Raw genomic sequence first — 25,597 nt, 5'->3', positions numbered from 1 at the left:
TACACCCTCCCACTGAAAAGGGGCTTTGCACAACTTTAAGCACCTTCAGATGAGGCTCCCCAAAAGGCAAAGTTGTAAAATTTTTTGCTGTTTGGAGAACACTTTTTATCTTTTCTAAATTGGTTACCAAATTTTTCACAGTTGGAATTACTTTCCTAACCTGCATGTGGTTTTCATAAAAAAATTATACTGGGAAGTATATCAAAGCTGGCATGTCATCTTGCTATTAATCCAAAGTCAAAAGGGTTGATTTTTACTCCAGATTCATGGCAAAGGTTCTCCTCTAGTTGATCAAAAGGTAAATAAGAATTTGGTCATTTGGACTGAAGAGGCAAAACTGGGTAGTAACCACATAACTAGACTAACAAGCTGGATGCCTCTAGTCCATCAATGGACCAGCATAAGTCCACTCAGACCCCTGAGGTATCATACAATGATGTACAAATGTACAGGTGGGGGGAAATGAGCACTTGTCATATTTAAACTAAATAGTTTTAACTGTACTTGTGGTATTCCTCCTGAAGGGAATCTGAATATAGACTATGATATGGATGAACTGATTAACCATTGATATTCCACTGACCAGATAAAATCCTAGGTTAGGGAACAACAAGCTACCTATACTTGAGCAGACTTTTTAAGTGCCTCAATCACTCATAGATTATTTTTTTTAAATCTCTGAAATACAAAAATAGCTATAAGTATGATGTCCATTCTCACACATTTTGGAAGGCAGATTGCAAAGTAAAATTACTGTTGTCTGTAAAATTATTAGTCAACATTTATTTTTCAGAAATGCCATAGGTCTCAGTAAGGTCTCAGTTGCATTAATACTGCAGCAGAAATGAAGATAAACATTGTCACATACTAAGGCAGTTACAAAGAGAAGTTAAATATATATGTGCATGTGGGTATACAAGAGCAGAAAAAATCTTGTCAGTGTTTACTAATTTTACTTTTATTTTTACTGTTTATAGTTCAAATTAAGTCATCCAGACTCTCACTTTATCCCAACTGCCTCACAGGCTCTTCAGAAAGCACTAGTAGATTTCTTGAAGCTGTCACAGCAGAAGTTGACCTTTACAAGGTATTTGAAATAGGAGAAAGGAACTATGGAGAAAAAATATTTGTCTGAAGGAGGATGGTCTGTAAAACAGTATGAGAAGTAGGATAGGATAGGATAGGATAGGATAGGATAGGATAGGATAGGATAGGATAGGATAGGATAGGATAGGATAGGATAGAATAGAATAGAATAGAATAGAATAGAATAGAATAGAATAGAATAGAATAGAATAGAATAGAATAGAATAGAATAGAATAGAATAGAATAGAATAGAATAGAATAGAATAGAATAGAATAGAATATTTCAGTTAGAAGGAACCAAAAACTATCATCTAGTCCAACTGCCTGACCACTTCAGGGCTGAACAAAAGTTAAGGCATGTTATTAAGGGAATTGTCCAACGGCCCCTTAAACACTGACAGGCTTGGGGCACCGAGCACCTCTTCAGGAAGCCTGTTCCAAGTGGATGAAGAACAATAAGGAACATGGTTAGTGGACTAGACCACTTCTGTATAGCAGTGACAGAAAAGGTGCTGGTAAGAATTGAATGTGAACAGAGAATAACTGAAGCAGAAATAGCACTGGAGGAAAAATTATGTGTTGCAGTTGCTACTAGGAAGTCCAGAAGGACATCTCAGAGGAATAGGCAGTCTATATGATTAAACAAATGCTAAAAATACAGAGACAGGTCTGTGGCCACAGAGGTGGGAGAACCAAGAAAGAACGGTCACAAAAAGGCAAGGTGGGACAAAATTTTCAAGTATGTCTGACTGTCAAACAGGGATAAAATAATCAAAGGGTAGAACATCTAGCCTAAGTGATCAATGCTGATTTGGACAGTTTCTGTGGAGGAAATAACAATGAAAGCAGGTATGACGTTTTAAAATTAAATTAAAACACACACCTATCTGAGGTCACTCCACCCTATGAAGGAACAGAAAAGCAGATGAGTGGATGGGACCTGATGTCCAGAGGTCAGTAGATAAGACAGGAAGAATTCTGATGTTATTGACTGAAGGAAGAGAGTGCTGGAAAAAGGAAGAGGGAAATCACACCTGATCTTATGAGCTTTTACTTTTTTAACATTGCAAGGGAAATAATAGGGGATTTTATTTTAGCACATTTAAGCATTAGTAGATGGTCATCGTTTCCATTGATGGCAAGGCCACATTTTTAGAACTGTGTGAGAAGATAGGCAGCAATATACGTATTTGTTCATGTAATGGAAATCTGACAGCTGTACAAAAGGCTGTTACAAAGGTTCAGCAAGAGGAAACACATGTCATTTCTCACCACTTCCTGATAAAGCATGATTCTTCTGTTTTTTGCCTTCAGTACACAGAAGCAAACCAGTTTGCAGCATTGGAGATGCTATGCAGCTTTTAAACCCAAAATTAAAATGCTAAGGTGGCAGCCTAGGCAAAACTATTCCATTACTTAAATCCAAGACCATGGGAGTAGAAAGGCACCAAAGACAAAGGCTTGTCTGTGGTTACGGCTACCCGCTTACCCACTTTTGCCTAGAAGGGCTGGCTCTGGAGTGAAACTGCAGAGAGCAAATGCTTCCTGAAGTCTTTTGCTTCCCTCACTTATCAACAGTAATGTTGGAATTAGGCATGTGCAAGTAGAGCGCTCATTCAGCTTCTGCAGAGAAACAATTATTAGATGTATTGAAGTGATCAATTTCAAAAACATCCCTTCTCCAAGCCTGAACACAGGAGAAGGCAGACTGGAGAGGAAAGTGTCATCAACCACAAATGGCTGCTGCAAACCACAGATAAAAAAATTCTCTTTTAGCAAAACCTATAGGAGTCTCTGACAAACTCTAAAAAGATATGAAAGAAATAGGGTTTGGGAAGCATAGCATAAAGAATAGCAACCTAGAACACATTTAAGAGAGTGAAAATTTACAAACACATTCTACAAATACTTTTGGGTCAACAGATTCAGAGATGACAGAAGCCTCTTATAGCAAAGCTCTTGTCCTACAGCCTAGTGTGATCTTTATCCAAAGCTTAATGAAGTAAAATTTAGTGTTCCCACAAGAGGAACAGACGTTTTGCACCAAGTCGTTCATAAAGATGTGTGCCCACTGGATGACAGCAAGTGAATAAGGAGCTAGGGACTTAGAAACATTAAAAACACAGTAATTGAATTGAAGAACAATTTAGGTTGGAAAGGATCTCTGAAGGGCATCAAATCCAAATCCTTGCTCAAAGCAGGCTCAATCCACAATAAATTCAGATAAGACACTAGCTTTTTATTGACATAATTGTTTGCTTTCTTCCTAAAAAAAAGAAAATTAATACCTTAACTTGCATCTCTCGTCCCCCTCCCCTAGCCTGCACCCCTCACCCTCCACATACATACCACATATGCACAGACAACATTTAGGAGTATTGATGTATAAGTTTAGAAACTGTTCACTTCATTGCCCACAAATGCAAATGTTACACCAGAGGTCTCAGTGTCTGGCTTCAGTAGGAGTTTAGCCTGAACACTCAACAGAGCTCTGAATCATCATTTTAAATTTGAGGTTTGGAAATTTCTAAACCAGTTTTTTCTGCCTACCAAAACCTTATATTCATCTTGGAATTTTTGTTTGCCACTTACATATCACAACCGTGTACTTGGCTGGTTTCATTTAGAGTGGCACAAAGTGAAAGGTAATTTCCCTAAAATCTCTAAATTAGATCACAGTCTTACTATGACATTTTAACTTCCTCTTAAAACATATGTTAGTAAGAGTAAGGAAGCTATAAAAGTACATAAGTTTCTTTAAATTTACATACAAAAAAGATCTCCAAAATCATGTCTTATATATAATGTCTCCTTTCCCATATTGTTTTTCTTGTTACTTTTTTCTTAAACAACAGTATGTTTTTTTGAAAGTGGTTACTGGGAGACCAAACAGAAAACAAACAAGATTCAACCATTTCAGAACTCTGCCCAGGAGCCAATATTCTATTTTAGAAGGATGGAGAAAGGAAAACGTATTTAAATCAAGACATACTTAACAGAGAACTAACAGGGCATTACTTAGGCCTTTTTACACCTCCTTGGAATGACTGTCTCAACTATTCCATCCTTATTGCTGATGTAAGTAACTGAATATTGTAAAAAAATTTCAGATAATTGGATATATAATGAGGATTCTCTAACCTTTCTTCTACTGACTGCATTTCTACTTCATTATGCAATTTCTTTGCAGATTTTTGAAATATTTTATAGAATTACTGATTTCTAAAACTATGTTTTCCTTGTTAGTTTTCAGGAGAGAGCTCATAACAGGCTGAAAGAAGTAAAAAAAAAAAAATATGTTTGACTGGTCAAAAAAATTCAGCACTTACTAATTTTATGGTGAAAGAATCAGTGACTGGTTAATATTAAGAGATTAACAAACAATGTACTGTTCAACACAGACAGTTATAATCATAAATCTCATTCTAGCCTACTGGAATGACAGTGTAGGAGTCCAGTATATGGATCCTAGACCAGCAACTAAATCTGTCCAACAGGTTTTCTCTCTGGTCAGAGCTCATTTATTTCGGAATGCAAAGGAATACTTGTTGCTTAATCACAAACATCGCATACTGATGAAACTACAATTATTTCTTAACTCTGTTTCTTACATCCTGTTAAGCAGTCAGCTCTCCTGATAGGCATTTTGTCTTATTTAAATGAAAACAAACCCAAGCCATTTTTTATTTTGTTTATCTTGGGTTCTTAACATTTTGAGGAACTTGACTGATATTGCAAGTCTTCATTAACAGATACCTAAAGGGATACAAAATTAGGCAACATCATGCTACAATATGTATTCCTTCTGCTCAACCCAAGTAAAGCAGCACAAAAAAAATGCAATAAGCAGAATGATGGAAGTTCTTCAGAGATCAAGAATAGTGAATGTACTCTATTTCTCTTACAAAAGCAACTAAAGCAACTGTAGGTTTGACTGGTTTTAAATGTATGGCATATGGTTCTTGTGTATTTAACTAACTACAGTTGTTTTTCCTCTGGTGTCTGTCCTTTCTCTAACATAATTTTTTTATATGCATTTCTGTCTTTTTTTTTTCTTTCTTTTCTTTTTTTTTTTTTTTTTTTAGGTAAATCGAGGGGAAAACCCAGTGGTTTCAGTTCTTTATGTCTCATACTCCAGTCTCTGGAGTTCTTCTGTAGGCTGTATGTTGTTAATGCTAATCGTGATAGGGGTTTTTACCTCTGGCTGACTCCTACATATTAGCATTAACACTGTATCATGCCTCTTACCAGAATTCACATGGAACAAACTGCTGCTGTGGGAGGAGAACAGAAGTCTTGACTCAGTCAGTGCTATGCTGGAAAAACCTCCATTCTACATGTAAAAAGACTAGTTATTCTGCATACAGGCACACTTCCTAGAATGCTTGCTATGTTTCGAGTCACTGGAAAAAGCAGGGAAAAAAGCAGCTTTGTGTATCAGTTATGTCCTTACTAGGATGTAGAACATGTAACATTTTGAGTGCAACAACCTGTTTTTTATTTTGGTTTATTGCTTTTCAGCTCTTCTGGCTTTACTTCCTATGCAAGTATTTAATTTATTCATTTTATTTAGGAAAGAAAAAATATAAATTAAACTTTTGGCATGTATAACTGTGCATTCTATTCATTTCTATAGAATTTTATTATATGCAAGAGAAAAACCGACAGAAAATGTTTCTCTGAGATTTTATTGTCAGTTCATTAAGAGAAATAGGTCAATGGGTCATTAGGAGAAAATTTAAATATATTTATTTTACTTTAGGATTACCACTGCATTCCAAACTTTTAGAATAAGTCTCAGAAAGTTCCAGAGAAATAGGAATGTATTGTAATATTTATTTTATGGAAGGTCAAAATAGATACTGAATACTCAGTCACAAAAACTGAGTGACAAAGCCAGACTTTAAAACTCTCTATCTTATGATTTAATTAAATATGCTTAATGAATAGTTTAATTATGAAATATTAATTTGATGGGGGAGCAGAAGGGGGAACAAAACCACTCAAAGTACTCACAATTAATTAAAAAACAAGGTTAACATTTGTGCTCTATCAGTATGTATATCCTTTTCTGTTCACAGTGTTTTGACTGTGAATCCCCAGTATGAGGTATGATTACAGAGCACACCGAGACCGCAGACACTTATGTATCAATGGTCTCACATATAAAACAGTCTCACATCTGAACAGTCTCACTGAAAGTGATTTTTCCACTCAGACGGAACTGCTGCAGGGTGTAAATGTTTTCCAAATCAGGCTGTAAGTTCAGTGGCTCCTCTGGAGATGCGTACAGCCAGGGGCCACAACCACCAAAAAGCAAAAGCCAGCTTCATCCCTTCCCAAAGTCAGAGCTAGAGCTCTAAGAGGGGAATCTCAATGGGGTGAAGGCACATTTTGTTGAAGAAAAGCTTATTGCTATTCATTCTGCAGGACAAAATAGTTTTGAAAGTGGGGAGGAAACTGTGGCAAAAGAGAGGAGGAGAGTTCACAGAAACTCTCATTTCTTGGAACTAGGGTGAAAAAACAAAGCACATTTTGATTTCCCTCTCCATTTGAGGCAAGATTTGGCAGTATCAGTTCTCTTACTGACGCCAAGGTGGTCCCCAAGCCCCCGGGAGCAGGGGAGCCCCAGGCTCACAGGCCGCTGCTGCTCGTCTCCACGCGGACATGGCTGCAGTACGCACAGAGCCCCTAGCTGCACGGCCAACACAGAAAGATGATTTTAAAGCTAAGATTTCTGTGAAACGCAGAAATCTGGAGATGCTGCTGAGCTTGTCTCCACAACTTAAATTCCTCTGTAGGATGTAAAGTGAAGCATTAATTAATTACATTTATTATGTCAATTATGATCACAACAGGAATACGTTACATGATATTTCCCTTGGTTCCTTGTTGCGTTCAAAGAAATCTCATTTACTGCACAGCACCCCAAGCTTGCAACCAGTAACAGATTTTTTTCTCCTCTTCAGAGGCTTTCGTTAACATCAGAGCAGTGTACCTGGAGTACAAGACCGTCCTCAGCGCTTGTGAATGTCACAGTACTGAAACAGTGACCAGGTGTGACTTCCTTACATCACCTCACCTTTCCACTCCCCACCTGGACTTCCTGTTTCTATCCTGTGTAGACACATGCCAATAGAAGGTATACTAAGGAAGAAAATTGGTCTTGCCACCCACCATTCTGATTCACAGTCATGCTTTAAAAATCAAATGTACGTTCCTTTACAGTTTGTCTCTTTAAAATGTAAGTTGAGTAACTGCAAACTTAAGAAATAGATAGCAAATCTATAGCCATTAAACCATTTGTGTGTATTTTTTCTGCATAGCTGATTCTCCAGAAAAGCAGGTGTATTAGGTTGCAGATATTATATTAGCAGATAATTTAAAAATAGGTTTTATTTTTACTCTGAAAAAATGTTAATGCTGTCCATGACTGGGGTTAAATCTTGTGAAAGACCACAGCATGATAGCATTACCATTTTCAGATGGTTGGTGTTCTTCAAGAAATATCCACTGCCAATTCTTCACATCTAACACCTCTACAATATTGAGTTCCTGTGTCTGGATTCCTTGAAAAACTACTAAAATTAATGCAGCTGCACTAGCAAGTTTACTGGCTTCAAATATAACAAAGTATTGTGGTAAGCTGAGTGGTATAGCATTAAATAAGTTACCAAACAGCAGTAAGAGATTTCTTCTTGACAGAGGTTAAAATATAAAGGAGAGCTTATTCTGGCTGCTGTCATAAAAGGACTTGATGTCTGATGATTGAGCATTTTCATCACTTGCATGTGTTCAGTTTCCCAGGGAAGGGTTTCACTTCCTTGGTAAGAGAAAAAATAACTCTCTCTTGACATTTAATTCCTTCTGTTATGAAGGAAGTCAGACTACATCATAATTGCCTTTCTATCTCCAAAATCCATAACATGAATTACAGAGTATTACTTTGGGAAAAAATATCTCAGTTGGTCAAATAGTGTGTATACAAAGCTGAAACTGACTCAGCTCAACCTTCCTACAGCCACCATGTAGCTTTAACCTTAGTACAGAGTTTCCTTTTTGGATAAAACCAATAAATAAAAGGGAAGGCTCAAGGGTCCTAAGCTCAGAGCAAAAATTCAGCAATTTGGAAAAGTTCCAACTGTCTTTCAAACAAGAGGTAGAAGGAAGAACTTGAAGGTGAGAAGCCATGGAGCTACTACTGAGATGTGCAACAAGGAAGAAGGCTTCAGTTCCTGCCTTTTCCCCATCATCACAGAATGGTTTGAGTTGGAAGGGACCTTAAAGATCATCTCGTTCCAACCCCCCTGCCATGGGCAGGGACACCTTCTACTGAATCAGGTTGCTCAATGCCCTGTCCAACATGGCCTTGAACATTTCCAGGGTTGGGGTATTTTCAATTTCTCTGAACAACCTGTTCCAGTGTCTTACCAACTTCATCATAAAAAAAAAATTTCTTCCTTATTTATTCCTTATCAGAATCTCACCAGTGTTGTTTTCTGATTATGTATGTTGACCTAAACCACCCTGTCCCTCCCCTTTCTCCATCATCTCTATTTTGCAGTATGGTGACTTCCTAGATTCTTCCTTACCTTTAGCTGACTCTGCATTTCTTTTACTGAATGGATACAGTAAATACTGCCTCTTCACACCTGAAAAGAAATTTAATAAAGAGGAGAAATAGCGAAGTAGGGGACTTGGTTTATTTTTCAGCCTCTTTTGTCCATCTGCCCTCCCCTATTCCCTGTAGTTTCTGGGATCTGTAGTTATTTCTCTATACTGAATGCTATCTGCTTTCTTGTCTCTTTTTGAACTGACCTACAGTGGTCTCTTTTGGCTACTTCCAATAAAGAACATTGGGCCAGGCCCCATGGTAGGCAGGACAGTGCACACAAATCTAAAATCCACACCCAGCCAGAGCTTTGCCCTACCCAAACTCATTTTGATATTTTATATTACCCCATAGCTTTAAGTCTGGTATACAGCTATAGTGCTAGGTGTATGTCAGAGCACAGCCCCAAATAGCCAGCCAGGCTGGTATCACCCTGCAGTTCAGCTAAATTTCAGAAATCCTTAAGCCAAAAAGAGAAAGGAAGCATTACCCCAGCCTAGCTGCTGTAACATTTCTCTTGCTAGACAGTATCAGCATTTCATACAGTAACAATTAACGGTGAAATACAGAAATGGCCCTGAGCTCAGGGACCAGATCTCCTTGTTGCTCTGTGGCTGCCATGAGCACTGTTTCCATCTGTTGTCATGTTCATCCAAGAAATGTTCAGGACTGTTTTCTAGCAGTGGTATCACTTCATACATACTTGAAGTACCTTATAATCCATCCCTGCCAAAAACCCCACAGATGTTTCCCCCCGGCAAGTGCGGCTCTGAATCCCTCCCTGGGAGAACAGGGAATGAAATCCACATTTCCTACTTCGAAAAGTGCTGTCACCACCATATTGGTGGTAAGAAAGAAGTGGACACTACCTTCTATAACCCAGTTCTCCTTTAACTGCTACTGTCCTCTGCAAGAATCCTGGCACTTTTCACAGACATCCTCCAGCTCCATCTCTCCCAAAGGAAGACCTGCCTCCTGGAGCCCACGTAAACCGTGATGTGAGCTAGCACCAAGTTCTGCAGAAGTTTCAGCTTCCACCTTTTTATGCAAAGACCTCCGGGGAAGTGGGGAATTTTAATCTCACCTAAACTTCAGCTGGCAGCCCTCAACAGCATTTCTGGTAACATAGTTCTGCACTTGCATGGGGATTCACCCGTGCCCCCGTGGGGCATCTCTCTTGCTCCTCTCCCGCCGGTAAGGCATCACCTCTCCTCCCCCGGCCTCTGCTCCCACCTACTGGTGGCAGTTCTGGGGGTTCCCCAGGCCCCGGAGCAAACTCACCCCCCTTGCTTGTCCCACACCTGCCTGCCACAGTCCCAGTGAAGGTCAGGAAAGGGGAATTCCCTCTCCAGACTTTTCAGCCCAGCTATACGCCTCTCAAACCGTTCCTTACACTACAAAAGCCAAGTTCCCTTCCCCTCAAAAAAAAAAAAAAAAAAAAAGCTCTGAAACATGAAATTCCAGCTTAAGCCAAAAAAATTCCTAAGGGGAAGCAGCATTCTCACCTTCCTCTGCAGGTGGTGGAATCCAGGAGGAATTCTCAACTGGATTCCCAAAATACAAAGCAGACATCAGGAGAATGTGTGGGTTGGTGATATGACTGGCTTCAGATTCAAAACAGACCACCTAGATCAGACCCCACTGGCATAATTTCAGTATGGTCTTGGGTTAATCAGAGATGGCAGGTACCTCCAAAAAAATAAAACAAACAAAAAACTCGGCAAATTTTATGTTCCTCAAGACAGGAACCAATGCCTGCTTTTTCAGTAGCACCAGAGCTGCAGGTTCAAAGACAAAGTATACTCTGGAAGGTTAGGTTTAAAAGAAACACAAATATTTGAAGTTCAATGCAAAGATCACTGATAGTCTTAAGAAAACATACAGAATGTGTGTGTGTACTCTTAATGTAAACCTTGAATTAAGAATCTTATTTAAAACAGTAAGCATCTGATACCATGATAAAAAGTCCTCTGCAACATCATTCAAGAGGAAAAATAATTAGTTTTTCAAGTACCCTGAGAAGGCACAGGCTATACTTTAAAGATGTGTCAGATTTAACAGCAAACTAAACCAGAGGCCAGCAGGCTGTTAGTACATTGACAGACTTCAAACTTCACTGTGTGCCAGTAAATCTGAATAGTGAAAGATTGCACTGATCACAGAAATACATAGGAGCAAACAATTTAACACATACTTTAGGCAGATTTCTGCAATTGCTCCAATAGCTACTTTTACCGCTTGCATTTCTTCTGTGCTCTGACACATTCAGCATTTACTTATCGTTTAATTTGATTAAGCTAGGTAAGATTTCCTTACCTAAATGTATTTCACTGAACTGCTACCCTGCTCTTAGTAGCAATTGATTAGAAAGCAAGTGATGTAGTTAATGGTAAAAACAGTAATTGGGAAAAATTTCAGATAAAATATTTGCACTTCAAATACTAGTAAAAATCTCTTCTGGTATAATGAGAACAGCTCTAATGAGCTAGGGATGAAAATACAGAACATCAGAAAACATCATCTAACAAAAACCCCATGTGAAATTTAATTGAAGTCATCATATTTAAATATCAAAGAATGAAAATGCACAATAAATCTGACTACACTGGGGATGGAAGTAATAGACTACATTCCTGGTATTATTCTGGAAAATTATCTTTAACTGCACTTGTACAGCAGAAAATATTAAACTCAAAGAACTTCTCAGCTTTTACGTTCTGCTATTTTTGTATTAGTAAAGCAATGGCAATTACACAGTTGTCTACTGAATGGAGTATTTTGAACCAGAAACACAATAGAGCATCTAACTTCAATTCTGACAGGAAATCAAAATAATATTTTGTAACACTTTAAGGGCTTCTGAAAGGGTGTGTTTTGTCTTTCTTTTTTGCCTTTTTTTTAAAAAAGATAGTATTTGTTTCGAATTTCTATTGCAGTAGGCAAAAAACTCAGTGGAATTTCATCAGGAAGTTCCAGCAAGAAACAAACGTATCAGGTCAGAAATTAGAAATAAATACTTTCTACATGGAAGACCAAACAAAGGGTCTTGAAATTATATCAAGATAAAGGAGAAGGCCTCTCCAGCTGCCACTTCAACTAGAGTCTGTAGACCACACTGCACTGATCACAGAGAACAACACAGGGACACATGCAACTGCTGTCAAGATAAGGACAAGAGTAACTTGCAAGATGAGTTATCTCAAAGAAAACATTTCCTTCCCTCCTCCTCATTTTTTTTTTTTTAAGTGAAATCTTTAAAGTGAACTGAAATGGCTGATAATGGCTTTATATCTATCTGTGATTTAGGTTCACAGAATTCAAATTAATTACCAAAGACATTTTTATATGCAGCACAAGTAAGTAAAAAAGCACATTTTATTATGTACATTTAGAGGTTAATTTAACTTGATACAGTTTTTCCTTCTTCAGTTCCATCTTTTGCTTCATGACATTCTGCTGCTGCTTCTAAATATTTTTCAGCTGTGACCTGCAGAAACATATCAATTTTGTTATATTTTTAAAAATTTTTTCATTCTCTTTGATTCTGGAAATCCTCCCCTCATACTGTCAATGCAACAAGAAAGGACAGCCTACAAAGACAATTATTGTCTCCAAAATTAAACAACCTCTATGACAAGCATCTTCAAACTAATTTCATAGAAAAATATTATGGGCTAGTCTCTGAGCACATCCTTGGCTAACAAATTTCAGTAGACATATGGCATTTTTCTTCTCTCTCTTGCCACACAAATAAGTAAAATATTTGATCTGAAGTCTTCAAAACATCTGCCGTTTAATTCTTATGAAGATTTCCTATGATTAAGCACGCCTTGATACTGAGTCTCTGGTTATATGTGGGTTATGATATTTTATAGTTCCATTTATCTTAAAAACTTATCTTTTGCATTTACTCAGACACTGTAAAGCTGCTCTTGGATAAGCACATTTCAACTTTGAAACGCTTAACAGAAAAATGTTTGCAAGAAACTCTTATTTTCCATGTAGGTTTTAAGCAGGTAAAAAAATACTCAAACTAGTGAATTTATGCAGTTTACTGAAATAGCATTCCCTTTTACTTCCAGTAACTTCCACCTAGGTTCACACAGTGGTATTACATTTTATCACTGCATTTACTTATAGAAACATGTTTGCATGTGTTCTCTCAAACCTGTGGCAGAAAACTTGTTATTACCTAAAATCTAGGTAAATGTAAATACATTATTCCAATTCTTAGTTTTCTTATTTCGTGTTCATGATTAAAACAAGAAAAAAAATCTTAAATTTTACACACATGACACCAATATTAATTCTACAGATTAATTTGAAAAATACTAATATAGTTGAAAGTGATAATTAATGACAGTTTAGAGAGATTGTTACAAAAAGCATGTGGAATTCTCAGAAGCAGACAGCTTCAGAGCCATAGATGGGAAGTCTGATATAATTTGCTCCAGTTTTATTTTTAATAGTCCAAATTATATTAACTGAAAGTGTGTATTTTTTTAAATGGTACAATGCATTTTAATAAGCAGACTTCAGAAACAGTACTAGCACATGCTCTACTACACAGCAGTTAGATTTCATTTCCATCAAATTTTTTTCTTCACCTGTGAAGATTTCCATTCCTAAAGATGCGTTCTTGAATATATTACCCATCTCTAATTATTCAAATTCTACTCTATCACAGCACATATATTTGGTAAGCTGTACTTCATCACTGGTGAGACTTACCAGCCTCTTTGATCTTTCCAGCAGTTTGTGCCACACAGTGTGGTGAGCCTGTATTAAATGTCATTAAATTATGTTAGCAGAGGTAAAAAAAGAAATTATCATAGAACAGATTCTGACAAATGTAGAGAAATGTTGGCACCAAACCTTAACAATCCCTAAATTCAGATGTTACAGTTTTATAATTTCAATGTCCAATTTGCCCATACTACTTTGGGAGACTCAAATAAATATCTGCTGATCACATCCGTTCATTCTGTGGAATCATTGAGGGGGTAATGGGCAAAAAACAGGAATTAAAATCTTATGATGAGGAAGGGAACACAGAGATGAGGCGAGGAACCCAGTGCCCACTTGTCCCTTGAAAACTTCCCCAACTGAAACAACAGCACATGTGCTAGACCACAGGTCAAAATCATGTTACGTCAACAGGAATGGGAAGAAAGACTCCTGCTTCCACCTATAGTTCCGCAAAGCCTTTGTTTAAGACAGATTAGAGCTAGGACTTTTTTGTTACTGTTGCTAAATTCTCCTTTGGTGTCTTGAAAGACTTTGAAACGGCATCCTTTATCATGAGTATAAATTCAAAGCTCTGCTCTTTCCCGAATCTGAATAAACACTGCCAGCAGCCTCTACTTCATAAGATTAGCATGCACAGCTAAGGCAAAGTGAATGAAATATCCATGAAGAAACTGAACAACTGAAACAACACTTTCATTACTGGAAAAAAACATCAAGGGCCCTCTGATGCAAACTTTTCTGGTTCTGATTTCACATCCACAATAGTTTCAGGAAAACAAACCCCAAATATCCAACACAGTCGTCATCATCATGGGTCTTCCCCTTCTGCTACTGTTCTCACCTCCAAATTACATTCGGCTACCAGCACAGCACATAAAAGATCGGAAAGTAAAGCAAATGCCCTAACTTAAAGAAGGAAAACATGTACAAAATGGATTATTTACCTTCAAATGGACTGGCAGGGACACACCCTGGAACCTCCTTATCAATTCAGATTGGTTAGTCTGAAGATTATGGGCTGCTGTTATCTCATACTGGAAACAGAAACCTGTCCTTGGAATATGAGGGCCTTCACTAACATCTACAAAGTCACCAAACCTGATGGGAGCAAAAGAAAAAACCCTACGTCAAATATATTCAGAGAGAAGTACAAGACTATTTGTTTTTATTTCTGATTAGTAAATCCCTATCTACAGAACAGATGAAAGAAAATCCATACAAATCCCAAACCAAATCTAAACAAATCCCCAGTTCAGCACTTCTAGGTTTCCTGAAGCAGCAGTACAGGTCACACAATTTCCTAAAATGTACTTATGAAATTTACACCTCAAGTCTTTACATAAGATCCTAGGTTTAACAAATCTTTGAATGCTTTAAAAGTGGGATAAATGTCATTCATCAGAAAAAGATTTGTCTCCAAGATCATGTATCTTCCACAGTACAGTGTTTACAACCTGCACAGGTATTTCCCTTTCAGGTCTTGGAAAATTGTAAATCAATTAAGAAAAGTGAGAAATAAAAAGATGTACAGCAAAAGAATATTCAGAATATATGTCTTCCAGAAATCAATAGGTAAGCCCGTTTTACCTCTTACTGAGCAAACTAGAGAGTGGGGAGCGGGAGAAAACAGACACAGCATCCTTCTAACATTTCAACAACCATCACTGCAAAGTCATCTGTTCCTTTAGAGAGACATAGTCTCCAAAATCAAATGCAGAAAAATTTAAACATATAGAAAAATGAATATCCTACACTAGTCTAAACTTGTCACAAATTCTTTTATATGCCTGAGATACAACACAAGCTTCCTGTCTGCAGCCTAAGAACTTTTACATCTCATACTGTATCCCAGGAGCCAACTCCATTCTCATCTCCACCACTACAAGGCAGTAGTTTGCCAGTTAGTAAGATCTAGACAACTTTAGAAGAAAAATCCACTGTACAATGCTAACTCCTGTTCTCAGAGAAGTATTTAGTTCGTATTTTATTTAACCTATCAAACTCTGGAGATTTATTTAGATTTTATGTAAAAGCATTTAAAGCAGTAAGATTTCTCTGGCGCTTACCACTCTTACCAAGAAATAGAAATGTAGTGAGATCCACCAAGTGTTAAGTATCACAAAACAATAGTTGTGTGGGGAAAAAAAAAAAAACAAAACAAAAACCCCCAAAACAAACAAAAAACATCACCCAAACAATAACTTAAGACAGACTACAGACAATAATGAATACAAGTGATTTCTAAATTGAAAACCATCACAAGTTACTCTTCACATTTGCAGAGACTACTTGCAGTATAAACAAATCTTTTAGTAAATCATTACAGAATAAGAGTTCAGTTTTGCTCACCTATGTAATGTTACAATTCCTTCCATATTCTTAGAAGCTTTTTGTTCTATCATCTCCATTTTATATCTGAACAAGACAAAAAAAAACATTAAAAAAAACTTCACCTTTAACACCCAGTTCTTATAAGAATACTTAAGAGATCAATTTAAGGAGCATTCTTAAAAATCATGCTCCTATTTATGTGAGCTTTGAAACAGGTTCAAATTCTTAATTTTATATGACAACGTGTATTGACATGTGTCATAAAGCTTGTCATACAGACCTGTTAGTCTAACCTCAGTTCCCAGAAAAATTATGGAGATTATAGTGAGTACTACTGAAAGGCATTTAAAAAATAATGCAATCATCAGGCGCTGTCAACACAGGTTCACAAAGGGAAAGTCCTTTTTAACTAATTTCATATCCTTCTATGGTAAGGTCACCCATCTAGTGGATGAAAGGAAGGTGGTGAATGTAGTTTTTCTGGATTTTAGTAAGCCTTTTGATGCTGTCCCTCACAGCATCCTGCTGGACAAGTTGTCCAACTGTGGGATGAGCAAGTTCACAGTGTGCTGGGTGAAGAACTGGCTGAAGGGCAGGGCTTAGAGGGTTGTGGTGAATGGGGATACATCTGACTGGCGGCCAGTCACCAATGCTGCTCCTCAGGGATAAATTCTAGGGCCAGTTCTGTTCAATATATTTATCAACGATATGAACAGAATATATTCTGTTCAATATATTTATCAACATGTAAGAGTTGAATGCACCATTAGTAAGTTTGTTGATACCAAACTGGGAGGTGCTGTTGTCTCTCTTGAGGGACAAGAGGTCTTGCAGAGGGATCTAGATGGATCGGAGCATTGGGCAATAATCAATGGTGTGAAATTTAACAAGTTTAAATGCTGGATACTGCACCTGGGAGGCAGTAATGCTGGGCACAAGCATGAACTGGGAGAGGAGTGGCTGGAGAGCAGCCCTGCAGAAAGGGGTCTGGGGGTGCTGGCTGACAGCAGGCTCGGTATGAGCCAGCAGTGAGCCCTGGCAGCCCAGGGGGCAAACTGCACCCTGCGGGGCCTCAAACACAGCAAAATCAGCCGGTCAGGAGAGGTGATCATCCTGCTGTATGCAGCGTTGGTGTGGCCTCACCTGGAGTACTGCGTGCAGTTCTGGGCCCCACAATTTAAGAAGATGTGAAGGTCCTTGAATGCATCCAGAGGAGGGCAACAAAGCTGGTGAAAGGCTTGGAAAGCATGTCCCGTGAGGAACAGCTGAGGACTTTGGGTTTGACTAGTTTGGAGAAAAGGAGGCTGAGAGGTGACCTCATTGATCTCTACAGCTCCCTGAGGAGGGGAAGGGGAGAGGGGGGTGCTGAGCTCCCTGGTATCCAGTGACAGGACATGTGGGAATGGTTCAAAGCTGCACCAGGGGAGGTTCAGACTGGACATTAGGAAGCATTTCTTTACTGTGAGAGTGGTCAAACATTGGAACATACTCCCTGAAGAGGTGGTCAATGTCCCAAGCCTTTCAGTTTTTAAGAGGCATTTGGACAATGCCCTTAATAACAACATGCTTTAACTCTTGGTCAGCCCTGAATTGCTCAGGAAGTTGGACTAGATGATCGGTTTTGGTCCCTTCCTACTGAAATAGTCTATCCTAGCGTATTCTATTCTATGCATATGTTATAGGAGGGCCATGGTCTCTCAGCAGAATTTTATTCAAAGATAAAATGACTCTACTACTTGAAATAAAAATAAGAGTTTTTCAAGTCACATGTAAGACTACAATCACCAAAACTTATTTTCTGCAATCTATGGTCCTCAACAACCAATCATCTGCAAGACAGGAGTGTTTTCTGCTCCTTCTTCACACACACCAATGTCTAACGTTATTATCAAAAGTCAGCTGATGTCAATGCTTGCCAGCCAACTGTCCTGGGTTTGAGTAAGTGGTGGTTTTGGGTTTTTTTTTGGTAGCAGGGGAGGGGACTATGGCGGTGGCCCCCTGTGAGAAGTTTCTCAAAGCTCCCCCAGCTCCAAATCAGACCTGCTTCTGCACCAAAACTGAGCCAATCAGCTGCACCTCTGCAATAATGTATTTAAGGGATGTGGTGAGGAGGAGTCGGACTTGCGGCAGCTGGGTGAACACCAAGGTCAGTGGAGGAACGGAGGAAGAAAGGAGGGGGGAGGTGTGCCGGAGCAGAGACCCCCCTGTATCCTGTGGTGAGACGGCAGGGTGGCCCCCCCTGCCACCCATGAAGATCTACGGTGGAGCAGATGCTGATATATGGCCTGTGAGGGGCCACTCATGGATGACCACGATGACTGTGCCTGAAGAACGCCAGGGCCTTGTAGTAAAAGGTAGCCTCTGCTGTTGTAATTCAGCATTGGGAGGATTGCAGCACGTGGGGGTGTCCCACACCAGAGCAGCTCAGGAAGGGCTGCAGCCGTGGGAGGGATTGCAGTTGGAGAAAGTTGGTGCCCCACACCGGAGAAGTGTAAGGAAATTCTGCGGCCCGTGGGAGGGACTCATATTGGAGAAAGTTTGTGGAGGACTGTCTCCTGTGAGAGGGGGACCATGATGGAGCAGGTGGAACAAGTTCTGGACGCTCCCCCCACCAAAGATGGAAGAAGCAGCAGCACTGACCTCACACACACACACACACACACACCCCCACCCCCATTCCCTGCCCCTGCGCTGCTGGGGGAGGAGGTAGAGATATCAGGAGCAGAGCTGAGTCCAGGAAGAAGGGAGGGGTGGGGGAAAGGTGTTCTCAAGGTGTGGCAATGCTTCTCACTGTCCTACTCCATTAAGTATTGTTATTAGTGTCTATAATAAATCTATGTTCTTTTTCTCTTCCCCTAACAAGTCTGGCTTTGGCCCATGACCATAATGGATGATTTGCCCCTCCCCATCTGATCTTGAATCCCAAGTCTGTCTTATTTTCCCCTTCTCATGGCTGGGGAGGAAGGGAGGAGTGAGCGGCTGTGTGGTGCTCAGTTGCCCTCTGAGCTCAAACCACGACATCAACATAGCGAAGAGATGTATGTCACATTAATATCACATTCATTATTAAGCTAAAAAACAAATTATTTTTGCAACTTTAGCTTTATCATAATTTTTTTTTGATTCACAAAATGATAAATTATTTAACATTTCCCCCACCTCTCTCCAACTGCTGAAGAGCTGTGGTACAAAGAATTTTTTTCCCAAAACATTGCTTAAGTATTTTTTCAGTGAAGAAGGCTGGCAGGTTTTGAACAAGCCTTCCTTTATAGCACAGGCCAGAGTATTTTGCCCATTTTCCCTCTGCAGAGCTCAAAAACTGCATTTCATCAAATCTTCACTTGGAGATACAAAGATATGAAAAAATCTGCATTTCTTTGAATATGAAAGTTTTCCAGAAAAGGCTGAAAGTTACTAGCACTCCAAGTCTAACCACCAGAGCTTCAATGTAAAAGCAGCAAGATCTTAAAGCTCACTATTAAACTAAGTCTACAGTCTTTCAATTTGTCACAAAACTACATCCCGTAAAGGTGCCTGGTGTTGGCCTCAGCAAAGAACATTAAAAATTAAGTAAGGTAGTGTGACAAATAGAACAGAGGCAGGCTTATTCAGTGTAGTGGGAGAAGTACATTCTTATGCCACCTGTCACATCTTATTTTAGATTTACAAAACCAAGTAGAGATTTAAATGAATTTCTAATTGCCTTTCTAAAAGAAAGGCACTTACCTGTTATGCTGAAACATTTCACGTGCTACTTTTGCTTCAACAAGCAGTGTTTCAAATGGCAGGTCTTTCTGAATTAGCTTTGTGGCATCCCTTGTAAGGGAACGGAAGCTGTCCTAAAAAAGAGTTGATACATACAAAACTGTCATCACTGTTTCACAGCTGTAGTGAAAAGACAAAGTATAAGAAACACTAAATATGAGTCAAAACAACAAGGATCATCTACTATAAACCATAAATATAAGAATATTGCTCTAGGACTGTAATTCTTATTAGGTATCAGCAACAGACTGCTCTGGATCATCACTGTTTAAATGGATTGATTCAATGCCCAGTCAAATCAATACACATCTTTCCATCAGAAACTATATATATTAATTGGAGTTAAACTTCCCAGGTTTTCCCTACATGAGATATAGATACACACACACACATATATATGTGTATATATGTCCACATGATATATATATGACCATATATATGTGTACATATATATAGTCTTGTTACTGTTCAATATTCATCTGTGTATCTTTTGTATCTGTGTATCTTGTTTCCCAGAATCGTGCCTCCACTTATAAATTACCTCTATTGTGATGGAATCAAAGGGGGAAAAAAGTGCTGAATAATTAATAAATAGAAATTGAACACCTTGACCCAGAATCCAAAACTTTGCATACTCAGATTTATTGCTAAATAAGAAGTTCTTATTAGGCGAAATTACATTTACAATGTCACACAGCAAATATTTCAAACTAGGTTACTTCAACTACAATATCATATTGAAGAAAAATTCTGCATTGTACCAATACTGCTTTATTAGCCATACACACGATATCTGGTGATATTTGGGCATGAGAACAATAATAGCCACCAGACAATTAAAACAATCATGATCACACCAGCTACTAAATGGTTATGAGACTTAGGTTTTATATTATTAGATTTACTGAAGAACATGAAATATAAGCAAGTTATTAAGGAGAGCTTCAGCTGAATGTGCTCATAGTTCTTTTACAGCAATAAACTGATTATGCTGTAAACCACTAGGTGAAAATATGCTATTACACACATTTTTATTTTCAGAGGGCTCTACTCACACCAAGACTCTGGTTGCAGCTACATAACCAGGCAAGAGCAGCTGAGTAGGAGCAGATCTATATAGTAAGAAAGATGGCACTGAGGTCCCAACAGCCACATCAACTGTTTTTGATTGTATTTCAGACTAGAACTTACTCTAGCCCCACAGACCTAAAACCTGGAGGTATGTGGAAGACAGCTCAAGGTTTAAATTAATTTCATCTGAAAGGAACCTAGTCTGTGTGCTCTGAGAGCACTCTGCAACAACATCCAGTACATGGTAAATGCAGAGATTAGTTTCCAAAGATTACTGCTGACCTAAAAAAAATACCAGTGCAGATATACCTGACAAAAAAAAAAACCCTCACTGCACCCTCTCTCCCATTAAAAAAGAACCGTTGGACAAGGATGCAAGCTATACAACTGTCCAGCCAAGAAGTTACTGTGCTTACGTTTGTTGGTTTCCAGTCATTCAGTCTGTGGTCCAAAATTACATCATAACAAAAAGCTCCAGAGATCACTGCAATTACAATTCCAAAGAAATAAATATTAATGTTTGTTACAAAGTATGTATTTTATTGTCATAATATATTCTTATAAATATATCAAAATGAATGAGAAGAAAACCGGAATGATCTCACTAAATCCATAAAATACAAATTTTCAGCTATGATTATACAGTCAAATGTCAGATTAAACCTGTATCATTTTCATTTCATCTCATTGAATGAGAAAGTAATTTGAAATGAGTTTTAATGTAATGTCAGCATAATACAATGACATTAAAGAGAAAAAAAAAATATACTGCTTCTGAAAACTGCATTTAACATTGAAACAAAAGAAAAAAAACACTCTGAAAACATTTCACATTTTTCCTTTGTGTGCATCATACAATAAAAGTAAATTTGCACTATTAAACTGTAAAGAGGAATTTATTGCATAGAGAAATCAGACAATATTAGAGCTGAAGTAAAATGTTTATCCATGACACAAGCATGGCACAAATTTCTTATAAAGGCAACACAAATTTCTGTGATAGCTTGTCCTGGGTTTGAGTGAGTGGTGGGGTCTTTTGGTAGCAGGGGAGGGGGCTATAGGGGTGGCCCCCTGTGAGACACATTAGAACACTCTGTGTATATTTATTCAGTTATTGCCATCTTAGAAAACAAGCTTATGAACCGAGTAAGCTCATACCATTCCTACACATACAGTGTAATGATATAGCTCAATATATGCAAGATTACTTCAAATCCTGGTAGAACTGAAATATCCACTCTACACTTACCAATCCAGACAAATGCTGAGATTGCTAAAAAGGGAATCAATTGTAGGACTCCACATGACCCTCAATCAACACTCTTATATATCAAATGCATAATCACGGAGGCTTTGTTATTTAAATAACCTCCTCCCATGCATTTTCTCATTTTTGTAAACCTTAGACCAGATCACAGATGAGCACTAACATTAACTTCAGTAATCTTCCAACGAAGTACACATCATAACTTTTAATAAATCTAATGCTCACAACATTATGTAGTTACTAGAGCGAATCTCACAGAAACACATCACATCTTCTAAACACCTTCCTCATGTAACTTCACAATAAAAAGGTTATGTTCATAAGCTACTAACAGCCTACGGAATCCTAAGTGCTCTGAAAAGCAGTTGCCACCCAAACCAATCTTCTGTACTTCGGTAACAAAATTGTTTTCAGTGCAATTACTATAAATTAAAGGTTACAAGAATGGCATGTAATACGCCTATCAATGCTAAGTACCTTCAATCATTGGAAAAGGAGCCTCCAGCTTTTTTGTAACACTATTAGACACTCACTTAAGAAACAGGGAAAAGACAAGACAATCAATATAAAACGCTTATATCACCTGGTAGTTCTGGAGATTTAATCAGATTCACTGAGTACTCATCTTTGAATGCCCGCTTTAACACACATGCCATGATCATGGCACAAGAACGCCAATAGGCCTATAAAGAGAATTTCAAAACACAGATTTATTACCTAGAAGCTAACAGTCCGTACCAGATGAACATCAGCTATTTATTCCAAAAGAATACAACATTTAACAGTGACACACAAACCCAGCTGTCAACCCAAGCATTACTTTCTTTAGTACTTAAACTTGTAATTGGAGATGATTCTCCATATAGACTTAATAAAACAAAACAAAACGGCACTTGAAATGCAAAACAGATCTTTCCCTGGAGATATTTAAATCTGAAATCATAGAATAATACAACAATATAGGTTGAAAGGGATGCCTGTACATCACCTAGTCCACACCCTGGTCCAGGTAATGATAATCATGATACGTCAACCAACTATTAAAAGTATCACAACTTTCATGACCACAAAGTTCAAGAAAGCAGACATACATAGAACTGCGAAGGGCATACAGAATCAAGTGGTCATAATCACAGTCACCTACAGTGGGATAAGATACAGATTTACCTTGTTTACTTCCTCTGGATCTTCATCTTTGAAAGTAAGGAACTGAATTTCACATGATTTGGTCAGGGGTCTGTACATATCCCAGACTTCACCATCCACAAGAGCTAGAACAGATTTCTTGCAATGCCATTCACTTAAGTCTAAAGAAAGTAAAATAAGTATCACAGAGTTATTAACCATATTCCTCGGAGTCAGCAGTTTAGACCCCTGCATTTGTAACAACAAACTGCATTTCTGTAAATGACTTGGAAGGAACAGAGCCTCCAAAAATTAGGTCAGTTTCTGCTGACGTCGTTTAGTACAAATGTATTTTAAACTTACCAAACACAAATATTCTGAATGCACGTCTCTTACCTAGGTCATTAAAATGTCAATAATACTAACATTTCAAACTGAGACGAGAAGTACTTCAATCAGCAGCACAATTCTCAGCAGCAGCGGCACAATGTTAGTTTAAGAGTCCATTCACTTACGCATGGCACAATTGTACGGAGTAGACAAGGCTTTGTTCATGACAAACACACTGCCAGGGTGTGGTTTCCCAGTGTATTTTACTTCGATTTTCTCAATTCGTGGATAGAGAGACAACTGCCTCTCCTTCTCTTTGGTGAAGAGTTCATTACGCATCAGAACCACTTCATCTGACGTCAGTCGAGAAACAGCTGGTGTGGAGATGAACCCTGGTAAAAGGAATGATCTAAAATAAGCAATAAGGCGTTTCCAAGGCCTCTTTATAAAATGCCGTGGCACTGCACTGCTAATCCCTGTGCCTGCCTCAAGGCGAGCACTTCACCCGCTCTCACCGCCCGACCGTTCTCGGTCCCTGCATGAGGTCACAGCCCAAAACTCGGCACCAGCGCAAGCTCAGGGACGTTCCCCGCCCGCAAAGGCCCTTCCCTCAGACGGCCCAGCGCCTCCCGCCCACCGCGGCCCCGCAGCCCGGGGACCCGAGCCCAGCCCAGCCGCCCCGCACGGCCGGGCCACCCCGGGCCGGGATCCTCAGAGCACCCGCGCAGGACGAGCCCGCAGCCCGGAGCCGGCCCGGCGCACCCCCCGCACCCCGCTGTGCCCCCCGCGCCCGCCCCGCCGCCACTCACGGCGCCCGCCCCGCCGGCAGCGGGCAGCCCAGCGCGCCGCCATGTTCCCGCTGCTGCCGGGCCCCGGCTCCGCCGGAAACAGCGGCGGCGGCAGCGCCGTTCCGCCCGCGGTCCCGCCCGCTACCGCCGGGCGGCGCCGGGGCCCGGGACAGACCCCCCCTGCCCCCGGCTTTCCGCGCTCCCTTCAGAGGCGCCGCTGGGGCTCCATTAGCTCCAGCACGCTGTGGGTGTAGCGCATTGCCCCCTGCCCTCCCTTTGCCTCAGCAGGCCTCGTTACCCTGGGCAGTAACGTCATCCCCGAAAGCGACATCTTTGGAATGGCCTTAATGGACGTATGTTCAGCCGCCTCACGGAGAGGATCACAAATACGTGGTACTGGGGCTGCAGGGTTAGCATTAACGGCCTGCTGGCTGCTGGAAAGGGCCTTTGGTGCCCGGCTCCCCGCTGTGGCGGAGCTGCAGGCCTGGCCGCACAGCTGCCAAGTTTCCCTGTAACTCCAGCTCCGCACCGCCAGCGCCCCTTCGCCATCACTGGCCTCCTGCACGGGGCTTGTGTGGCAACGTTTTGGTAGCAGGGGGGCTGCTGGGGTGGCTCCTGTGAGAAACTGCCAGAAGCCGCCCCTGTGACCAACAGAGTCGGTGCAGCCAGATCCGAGACTGACCTGCTGCTGGCCAAGGCCGAGCCCATCAGTGATGGTGGTAGCACCTCGGGGATAATGTATTTAAGAAGGGGGAAAAAAACCTGTGCACCTGCAGCTGGAGAGAGGAGTGGGAACATGTGAGAGAAACCACTCTGCAGACACCGAGGTCAGTGAAGAAGGAGGGGGAGGAGGCGCTCCAGGTGCCGGAGCAGGTTCCCCTGCAGCCTGTGGTGAAGGCTGTGGTGAGGCAGGCTGTGCCCCTGCAGCCCAGGGAGGTCCATGGTGGAGCAGATCTCCACCTGCAGCCCGGGGAGGATCCCACGCCAGAGCTGGTGGATGTGCCTGCAGGAGGCTGTGACCCCTTGTGCTGGATCAGGCTCCTGGCAGGACCTGTGGAGAGAGAGGGGCCCACACTGGTGCGCGTTTGCTGGCAGGACCTGTGACCCTGTGAAGGTCCCACACAAGAGCAGTCTCTTCCTAAAGGACTGCACCCCATGGAAGGGACCCATGCTGGAACAGTTTGTAAAGAACTGTAGCCCATGGGAAGGACTCACATTGGAGAAGTTCATGGAGGACTGTTTCCTGGGGGAGGAACCCCATGCTAGAGCAGGAGAAGCATGTGAGGAGGAAGGAGCAGCAGAGACAACTTATGATGAACTGACACAACCCCCATACCCCTGCACCGCAGAGGGGAAGAAGATAGAGAAATCAGGAGTGAAGTTGAGCCTGGGAAGAAGGGAGAGGTGGAGGGAAGGTGTCTTAAGATTTGGTTTTATTTCTCATTATTCTGTTCTGATTTGACTGGTAATAA

The 25,597-nt window shown here is 40.2% G+C and overlaps 1 protein-coding gene and 1 long non-coding RNA gene across 3 annotated transcripts; one reads left to right on the top strand and one right to left on the bottom strand.

The window, feature by feature from the left end:
• The first annotated feature begins 3,455 nt into the window (after window positions 1-3,455).
• On the top strand, window positions 3,456-8,783 carry LOC116965674. The gene is made up of 2 exons (XR_004409541.2): window positions 3,456-4,165; window positions 7,057-8,783. It is a non-coding gene; the product is annotated as an uncharacterized LOC116965674 (long non-coding RNA).
• Window positions 8,784-8,872: 89 nt separating this feature from the next.
• On the bottom strand, window positions 8,873-24,227 carry MRPL39 (mitochondrial ribosomal protein L39). Of its 2 annotated transcripts, XM_042788686.1 has the most exons (11): window positions 24,147-24,227; window positions 23,523-23,729; window positions 23,050-23,189; window positions 22,466-22,565; window positions 21,032-21,099; window positions 19,506-19,618; window positions 15,798-15,863; window positions 14,393-14,546; window positions 13,431-13,478; window positions 12,086-12,186; window positions 8,873-10,831 (listed from the first exon to the last, which is right to left on the bottom strand). In XM_042788686.1, exons 1-10 carry the CDS (start codon window positions 24,187-24,189, stop codon window positions 12,100-12,102), a joined length of 1,026 nt encoding a protein of 341 aa, XP_042644620.1. In that variant the 5' UTR covers window positions 24,190-24,227; the 3' UTR covers window positions 8,873-10,831; window positions 12,086-12,099. The 2 variants fall into 2 exon arrangements, with proteins under 2 accessions (XP_042644620.1, XP_042644619.1); XM_042788685.1 differs by lacking the exon at window positions 8,873-10,831 and having other exon boundaries at window positions 12,057-12,186.
• Between the last annotated feature and the right edge of the window lie 1,370 nt (window positions 24,228-25,597).

This window comes from Tyto alba, unplaced genomic scaffold (genome assembly GCF_018691265.1).
Source record: "Tyto alba isolate M040663 unplaced genomic scaffold, T.alba_DEE_v4.0 Super-Scaffold_14, whole genome shotgun sequence".
Classification (NCBI taxonomy): domain Eukaryota; kingdom Metazoa; phylum Chordata; class Aves; order Strigiformes; family Tytonidae; genus Tyto; species Tyto alba.
The sequence above is the reverse complement of the archived record's forward strand: the minus strand, read 5'-3'. Positions and strand labels throughout refer to the sequence as shown.